We start from the raw sequence: 8,918 nt of genomic DNA on the forward strand, positions 1-8,918 counted from the left end.
GAAAGAGGCCGCGCGCGGCCCGAAGGGGCGGGGCGCGCTCCCACGGTGCTCCGCGCGGCGCGCGCCGGGCCCACCGTCTGCGGCCGCCTCACAGCTTAGCGCAGCGCCCGCCTCACAGCGCAGTGCCCGCGCCGGCGGCCGCGCTCCCGCGGGAAGATGGCGGCGGAGGCGGATTCCTGGGGTAGGTGGCGGCCTTCGGGCTGCGCGGGCCTCGGCCTTCGGGCCGCGCGCTCCTCACCCGCTCTGCTTTCCCCCCGCAGACGCCGACACCTTCGAGGCGGCGGAGCCGGTGGCGAAGCGCTTGGTGCCGGCGGGAGTGGCCGGCGACCGCTGGGCCGGCGAGGACGAGGAGGACGACGTGAAGGTGCGCGGGGACGGGGCTCCTCGGCTCGGGTTGGGCCGCCGTCGCTTCGATCCCGCCCGGCCGGCTCCGGGGCGGCCCCGACGGGTTCGCCTCAAAGCTTCGGAGCCGAGCCGGGCTGAAATCGGGCCTCGGCGCGGGCCGGTAGCGATAGGCCTCGGAGAGCGGCGTCGGGCCAGAAGCGGGCAGAGACGGGACTGGCATGGGGAGGAGCCGGCGCCGGGCCGGAGCGGCGGCTGGGCGGCCGGGCCGGGCGATGCTCTGTCACAGCTCTGTGCGGCCCTTCCGCCGCTCCGCCATCTGCGAGCCTTCGGAAGCGGCGCTGCAGCACGTGGGCATCGCACCGGGACTCCGCTGTGCTGTGCTGTGCTTGGAGTGACCTGGTCACCACTTTGTGGGTGCGGGTGTGAAGCCCTGCAAAGCAAACTGAGACAGGGGAGGTTTAGGTTGGATACTAGGAGGAAGTTTTTCATCCAGAGGGTGGTGAGGCACAGGAACAGGCTGCCCAAGGAGGCTGTGGATGCCCCATCCCTGCAGGCATTGAGGGCCAGGCTGGATGTGGCTCTGGGCAGCCTGGTCTGCTGGTTGGCAACCCTGCATGTAGCAGGGGTTGGAACCAGATGAGCACTGTGGGCCTTTGCAACCCAGGCCATTCTCTGATCCCATGAATGTGTGCTGGGTGAGGGCTCACTGCTCTGCTTGGTTAGGCTGTGCCTGTGTTAGGAGAATCTTGGGAAGCACCAATGCGATTGCCCTTGGAGCTTAGGGTGGTACTTTTTCTGTAAGTAGTATGAACAAGCGTTCTCTTTATATAGATAAATATTTCTGTAAGTTAGGAGCTGTCTATTCTGCTTCTGAAACGCAGTAACACCCACACCCTGTGGTTATCACTGCTGTGGCAGTACAGCAGGCAAGGTGAGCAGAGGTATCTCAGTATACAGGGGCTGCAGTCATCTGTAAGCAGAATGGTTACAGCGTGACTGTGTGCACGTATGTAACACTGTATACAGCCTTCATATTTGTGTGTGTCTATACATGTATGTACACGTGTTATACAGAGAGTATTTGTGAAGTTTGCTTTTCTGCCTTCCTTTGGAAGTGAGAAACCTTTTTGGTATGACGCAGCTTGTCCAGGAGAACTGGTCTGTGAAGTGTCACTCATAGAGACACCTCTGCTCTCGGTGGCTGCTGGAATAAAAGAACAAAGCTTTCCACGTGTGCCAGGAATTGGCTTCTTCCCTCTTTCTCAGAGGTTACGCTTTCAGTACTGGAGCTGTATCTGGAGAGGAGGACCTGTCCAGCAAATGGAAGTGTTTCATTTCGATTTCTTCTTTTTGTTTAAATGCTAAACGTCTCAGAACTGAGTCTGGGAAATTGTTACTTAAGCTCTGGATACCTTGTTTGCCAGGGTCAGCCTTGAAGCATGGATATGAGAAAAAGTGGCCTAAAATCTGAGCACAGAGTGTTTCCCGTGTTCACATTTTTCCTACCTTTTGTACGTATTCAGATCCTGTAGTTTATTTTGCACTTGTTTTGATAATGATCTTACAGTAACTCCTAAGTTCTGGAAACACTGACTTTCCAGGTTTAAAATTATCATCTTCGTTGATAACACAGCTGCTCTGGGCTGTTACCCCAGCACAGCTTTCCCAGGAGGCAGGCCTGGTGCCAAGGGGTTTCCTCTACTTATCCCTGGGCAGTTCTTGGTTCAGCAAAGCCAAAGTGGGAGGCTGTGGCCTGGCAAAGTGCTTGTGGAGGAGCTCAGCTGGGACTGAGCGCTGCCATTCCCTGCTCCTGCCCTCTGGTCTGGGCAGGGCGCTGCGTTGCCCTGTGCTCAGGGTGGCTGTGGAACAGGGAGAGCCGCTCTGGTCAGCAGTTACTCAGTGCAGCGGAAGGCAATTCCAGCCTTGTTTTAGTGAAGTACGTGTGCAGGAGAGCTGTGGGATACTTGCAGGTTTTCAGCTCCTCGTGTCCTGCTGTGTTACTGGGCGCAGTGCTGCAGAGCTGTGGTACTGCCGTGGGTCTCCTTTCCTCCGAGCGCTTGGGCTGGGGCTGCTCCCACTCCAGTTAGAGCCGCAGAAGCATCTCCTGCACGCTCCTGCTGCACTGCTAACAGGTGCCTGGGAGCAGGAGCTGCTGCTGCAGGGCAGGCTGTGCCCAGGAGAGGCTGCAGGCGTGGAGCGCTTCCTTCAGCCCCACCGGTCGTGCTGCCCTCCTTCCTTGTGGGCTTTGTGCCACACGGCGCTTGATTGAAACCTCTCTCTGTGCGGGCTGGGGCCGGGGCCATGGCAGAGAGCACAGAGGTGGTGAAAATGGCTGCTTAAGAAATGGGTGTAACAGACTTAATTAGATAGGAGCTAGATGAGTGCTGCTGCAAATTCAAGTCAGCCTCTTGGAATGTGGAAGGGAAGCCTGCTCTCCCATGGGTGCCAATTAGCCCAGGGAGGTGTGGGGACGCAGTGCGCTGTGACGCCGCGTTCCTCCTCTGGGTGAATGGCTGGGATGTTGCTCACGTTCTGCTCTGAGGTGCAGCTCAGAATTCAGGGCTTACGGTTGCAGAGCTCACCCATAATGTGCCCACGGTCTGTGTGACTTCTGTGTATAGCAGGCCTTGCCAAAGCTAGTCTCTTAAGCTTGCAGGTTCCGTTGATACAGGTAACTGAAATTGGATTCCTGTGTGAGTGATTTCTTGGCTTTACCTTGTGGTGCATAGGCTGTGTGCTGCCAGGCGTGCGCCTTCAGGTCGATTTTAGAGCGCTGATCTCCATACAGAGGGCATCAGTAGAATCTGGAAGGGTACCAGGGGAAGAACATGTGTTCCCATAAATCATACCCAGCTAACTATTGGGAAGGGACTGCAGAGCTGCTGCTGGCAAACCTGCAGGTGACATAAACGGGTCAGTTCTGTTGGAAGGCGTGCTTCCTCCACGTTCATCTGCTCCATGCTGCGTGTTGAGGTGCAAGCATGCACTGGGTCACGGGGCACAAGGGCTGGGTGCTCAGAGAAGGGCCTGAGCGTGGGAGGTGCTGAGAAGGGCCACAGCTGGGATGGTTGGAAAGGCTCAGAAATGTGGTCGCTGTTGAAGAGCAGCAGCTCGTGTGTGGGAAGGGACTTCCGATGGCCCCTTGCCTTGCAGGGGAGTGACAGCTGCTGGCTGAGGGCAGGTTGTGGTCCTGGGGCTGGCATTGGATTGGCCACTTTCCCAGCTGTACCAACAGGAACTTTCCCATTCTTTGATTAAAGCTGCCTTTTTCTCAGTGATAACTGGTCCTGAAACACTGCTCAGCTCCCAGATCAGTGTCCTTATTTCACAGCTCCAACTGTGAAATACTCCCCACTTCCTAACTCAGCTACATAATTTTAATGGATTTGAGAGCATCTAAAAGGCTGTATGTAAGCTGCTGTCCTTTGTGTTTGCCTAACAAGTAGAAATAATATGTAAAAGTGTCTTATGAGCATTTATCTCAATGAAAACTTACTTTGTAGGATAACTGGGATGACGAGGAGGAAGAGGAGGAAGTGAAGGAGACGGAGGTGAAACAAGGTGAGACTCAGGAGTTCACATCGCTGTGTGCAGCATTGCTACAGACATTGCTTTTGTCTGTGTCTGCAGAGTCTAAAACATGTTCCAAACAGGATTAGTTTTGGTTTTGACAGAGCAAGTCTTTTAACCCCCCAGCTCAGGTGCTGCCATCTGAGCTCTGCCTCTTTCTCTTTGTGTTTTCCTGGTTATTCAAAAAAACTCCAGGAGACCTCAAGTGCCGTATTGTTGAATGTCTTACAGAGCCCAAAGTTTCAGAAAAAAAGAAAATAGCAGAAAAGATAAAAGAAAAAGAAAAGCAGCAAAAGAAAAAGCAAGAGGAGCTTAAAAAAAGGGTAATTCCTGTTTCTTTGTGGGTTGGTTGTGGGTTGCTTTGGGGGCTGAGCAGCAGCTGTGGAGATCCTGGCTGATGGGCTGAAGCAAACGGCAGCTCTGCGCTTCACACGTGGAGCTGCCAGTGTTAAGGACTGTGGGGAGAGGAGGGGACACCTGGGTTCGGCCTTCCTGGGGGGTCATTATCCCTGGGTAGTGAGCTTTGAACGGCAGCCTGTGCTCCCAGGGCAGTGCAGAAATGCAAAAGGCGTCCTTTCTGTAAGCCTGTATCTTAAATGGTCCCTGGAGGTGTTTGAGGGGTTGGATGGCGCCCTGGGCAGCCTGGGCTGGTATGAAGTGTGGAGGTTGGTGGGCCTGACTGCGGTGGGGGGTGGGAGCTTCGTGATCCTTGAGGTCCCTTCCTGCCCAAACCATTCTATGATTCCGTGCATGCCACAAGAATGGATGTGTTATTTCTGTAATTCGATTCAATTGCAGAGAAATTAAGCAGTTGGTGTTGTTATGATTAATTGGGATGGTTGTTGGGTTTGTACATGCTTGGAGGACTTCAGACAGAAGTGAGCTACTCAAATGGTGCTGGAAAAAACACGGTTTCTTGTGACACCTCCCCTCAATGCTCCCTGTATTTATGTGGGTGCTCTTTTTTGTTTTGTTTTAAATGCAGTTAGAGGCTCCAGAGGAACACAAAGAACTTACACCAGAAGAACAGTTAGCAGACAAACTACGACTAAAGAAATTGCAAGAGGAGTCAGACCTTGAGTTAGCAAAAGAAACGTTCGGTAAGCTGCTGTGCCATGGTGAAGCTTTCAGGGGTGTGCAGACATCCTGCAGGCAACTGGTGGGGATGTGGCTGTGAGAGCACACACAGGTTGTGCTGCTGAGAGTCAGCGTGGCTTTAAATCCATGCTACTGGAAACTACTCTGGTACTAAGGAGTAATTGCAGAAGTGTCTGTGCAGTATAAGGGGTTACTCCTTAACATTTTGGTCAGAGGGAATAGGAGGAAGATGGCCGGCTGAATTTCCCCATGAATTGGTGTTTCTGGTGAACGGATGAGTGTGTGAGAGAAGTGCTGCCTTCTGCTGTTCTGCAGAGCCTTACGGCTTCAGCCTGGTTGGCTTTGGGCCCCATGGCACAGTGCAGTGTGTGTGTGCTTCGTGTCAGGCAGTCTGTGGTGGCTGCTTCCTTGTGGGGTGACTTTGCTCCCTTGGGTAGACAGAAGTGGATGCAGGGCGGTTTGTTCTCTCCTGCCCTTATGCTGTGACACAAGGGCGAAGATGCCGAAGTATGGCAGTGTGAAGCCTGCTGCTTTGCTCAGTGAAAGCTGCTGTGTGCCTTCAGGAAGAGGATGGTGCCTGAATGGGGAGGGGCTCTGCTTAACACAGTTGTAAAGAACCAGCAGAATTTGGCACTGAGGAGCTCGGGTTTTGAATTCCCTGTTAAAGGAAGGGGGGCTCTGTGTAGCCAGCACTGCCCTGTGCCTTGCAGGTTGCTCACTCGGCCATTGCTTTGTTTGCAGAAGATGGGAGGAAGCTTTGCTTTGGCAGTGCTTGATGAGAAGGGGAGAACTGAATGCGTTTCTTTTCTTTGGTGTCATCTTTCAGAGACCACAGCCAGTGTGTTCTTCTAACACGTGTGCCTTCCCTCGCAGGTGTAAATAACACTTGTGGAATAGATGCCATGAATCCCTCTTCAAAAGATGACTTTACGGAATTTGGCAAACTACTAAAAGAGAAAATCACACAGTATGAAAAGTCCTTACATTACGCCAGCTTTTTGGAAGCATTAGTTCGAGACGTTTGTATTTCATGTAAGTAAAGTGAAGGGCTTCCTAGAATCCACTGCCAGGATTGTAGCAGGGTGACCTTGAGGGTGAGCTGTGGACTCAAAACCGAAACCAAGATTAATGGTGCTGAGCAGAGTGTCACTGAGTGGGAGGCTCTGTCCCAACCAGTGTGCTTGTGCAGCAGGTGCTTGTGCGACTGTTGGTCTTCCTGTGGTCACCTCAGAACAGTCACCAGAACTGCAGGTTTCCATGCTCTCGATCTCACCCCTCTCTCTTGAAGCAGTTTCTGGAACATAAATGTTTCTCTGAGCCAGTAACGGCAGCAGCTCTGCTGGGAAAACTGTTACAAAAGTGAGGTCTTGTAATTCCGAGACTACAGATTAATTGTTCTGGAATTCAGCATGTGACCATACAGAGATAAAGTACCTCACAGCCCTGTTTTTGCCCTGCTCTGGTTGGTGGAAGCAGTTGGTGGATCGGTTGTTTGAGCCCTTTTGCTGTGCTTCGCTCGCGCTGCCTTTCAGCCACGTGGTGGCTGGATGCTGCATAAGGCTGTGCACACAGGGCTGCCTGCAGCAGTGCTGTACGATCTCAGGGCTGAAGTGAAGGATCCGCAGCCTCTTGGGCAGCTTAATACTGCACTGCTCTTTTTTGGGTGTCTAAAAGAGCTGATATTTTACTGTACTGCATTCTTATTTTGCTCCAATTGTTCAAGCATCTCCCTGTTAAGACTGTACACTGCACCTTCCCTTCTGCACCGTTCCAGCAGTGTTACAAAGCACTGTGAACAGCACATGCTGATCACAAGGACTGGAATAATTACCCAGTCTGTTCTGCTGTTTTAAATTGAGCAAGTGCCAGTGTTTCCTTAGTGCTAATGCTTACCTCTGCAGTCATGAGAGAATTGTGGTGATGGGGTATGTGAGCACAGTACTGATGAGGAATCTCTTTTTTCTCTTCTGTAGTGGAAATTGATGACTTGAAAAAGATCACAAATTCCTTGACGGTACTATGCAGTGAAAAACAGAAACAGGAGAAGGTAAGACTTGCTCCCACAGCTGGCTGCAGCAGAAGCAGCACCTGCTGAAGGTGCTCATTGCCTGCACGGCACAACAGGTCCAGCACTGACCTGAACTGCTGATTGTGCTGTGTGTGACAGTAGGGGACGTTACATTTTGGATACTGATCTAAAACAAAATGCCTTTACATGTGTGAGATAATCAGGAGTTCATTGAATTCAGATCAGAGGCCAAAGCCTTGGCTGATAGACATGGAGCTGAGCTGTGTGCTCACCTGGTGCTGTCCTGGCAATGGAGAGGCCAGCTCAGCAAGGCAGAGGTTTATCCAGCTGTGTTCATTTAAGTTTATCTAGGACTTTTCCTTGCTCTATCTATCTATCTATCTGTATTCAGCCACAACAGTGATAAAAACCACATAAGTTCCTTAATTTGATTGTTGGTTTTACAAGAAGGAGCTCTAGCCACAGCTGTGCTACTTGCCTAGAGGCTCAGTGACATAGGATGAAGGAGGAGCTGGGAATGTCTGCGATGCAGGGAGCTGTGGGACGCTGGGCAGTGCAGCAGCTGTACTGGGAGGAGATTGCTTTGGGTGCTCAGGTAGAAATGACTGGCAGTGCAGCATGCACTGGGGAGCAGTGATGCAGGTATTCGTTCCTCTGAGGCTCTACTCAAGTCAGAAGGAAGACAAATTGCTGTGGATGTGTAAGTAAATACACCCTCCTTCCTATTTAAGCAGAGTAAAGCCAAAAAGAAGAAAAAAGGTGTCGTGCCTGGAGGTGGTTTAAAGGCTACTATGAAAGATGACCTGGCTGATTATGGAGGATACGATGGAGAATACGTACAAGAGTTTGAAGACTTCATGTGACATTTATCTCCCCTTCTGTTGTCTTTCTGTTGCCCATAACCCCTTAAACATGTAGCACAACTTTCTTTCTTTAAATTCTGCCAAATGCTATTATCAAAGCTGCAGTGTCTCTGTGCTGGTGGCTCAGCGCGGCAGGCGGTGCTGAAGTGCTGCCATTCCTGCTCTGTGCTCGAGGCGCTGGAAGGAAGCAGCTCAGAAGCTCCGTAGATTACAGGGAAAAAAAAAGGAACAACCAAAAACCACCAAACCGAAACTGCCGAATTCTGATAACAATAATTGTTGCTGTTTGATTTTATAGTAACCAAATTGGAAATGAATTTCAAAGAGGCAAAGTGTTACCAGCGGCACAGTTCTGCGATACGGCCTTAACTGTACCTCCCTGAATGAGTTGTTGGATGAACAAAAGCAGTTTGCAGAGGGCATGATGGGTGTGCACTTAGTTCTACAATTGCTTTGTCTTACGTTAGAGCTTGAGGTTTTCAGTGTATTGTGAAGGGGAACTGCTAACTTCAGACCTGGAGGCGTCGCTGAGATGCGCTGCTCCACAGCCTGACAGCAGCACAGCAGTGCTGGGTGAGAGCAGGGACAGAGCTCCTGATTGGGAAAAACAAAACAAAAACCTGTGAGTATGAAGTTGAGTTTCCGTTCATCTAAATTTCTACTAATGCAGCTGTATGGGTTGGGTCTTCTTTAACAGTTCATCGCCTGGTTTCAGTGTACAAAATCAAACACGACTTTGGTCTCCTGGGCTGCGGTCGCTCTTTCATGACTCGGCTGTTTTCTTTCATTTAAAAACAACTTGCTTGGCAAACTGCAGCAGTTACTACAGTGGGGCAAATTGTTACGTTAACAATTATGACATCTGCAATGTTTTATAAAGCAACTAATTTAATAAAAATCACTATTGTGAGGACTTCACTATAGCAGGCTTTGGCCCAGTTCTTTAAGCATCCTGCTGCCTTCCTGCTGAGCCTGGACTGCCCCACTGCCACCCTCACCCGCAGCCCAGAGCT

General features: G+C 51.3%; 1 protein-coding gene across 2 annotated transcripts; it reads left to right on the plus strand.

The window, feature by feature from the left end:
• Positions 1–57: 57 nt before the first annotated feature.
• On the plus strand, positions 58–8,823 carry EIF3J (eukaryotic translation initiation factor 3 subunit J). Of its 2 annotated transcripts, none has more exons than XM_048955816.1 (8): positions 58–181; positions 261–364; positions 3,849–3,906; positions 4,147–4,238; positions 4,901–5,015; positions 5,887–6,045; positions 6,987–7,060; positions 7,774–8,823. In XM_048955816.1, exons 1-8 carry the CDS (start codon positions 157–159, stop codon positions 7,903–7,905), a joined length of 759 nt encoding a protein of 252 aa, XP_048811773.1. In that variant the 5' UTR covers positions 58–156; the 3' UTR covers positions 7,906–8,823. The 2 variants fall into 2 exon arrangements, with proteins under 2 accessions (XP_048811773.1, XP_048811774.1); XM_048955817.1 differs by having other exon boundaries at positions 7,777–8,823.
• The last annotated feature ends 95 nt before the right edge of the window (positions 8,824–8,918 follow it).

Source organism: Lagopus muta, chromosome 10 (assembly GCF_023343835.1).
Source record: "Lagopus muta isolate bLagMut1 chromosome 10, bLagMut1 primary, whole genome shotgun sequence".
In the NCBI taxonomy this organism is placed as follows: Eukaryota; Metazoa; Chordata; class Aves; order Galliformes; family Phasianidae; genus Lagopus; species Lagopus muta.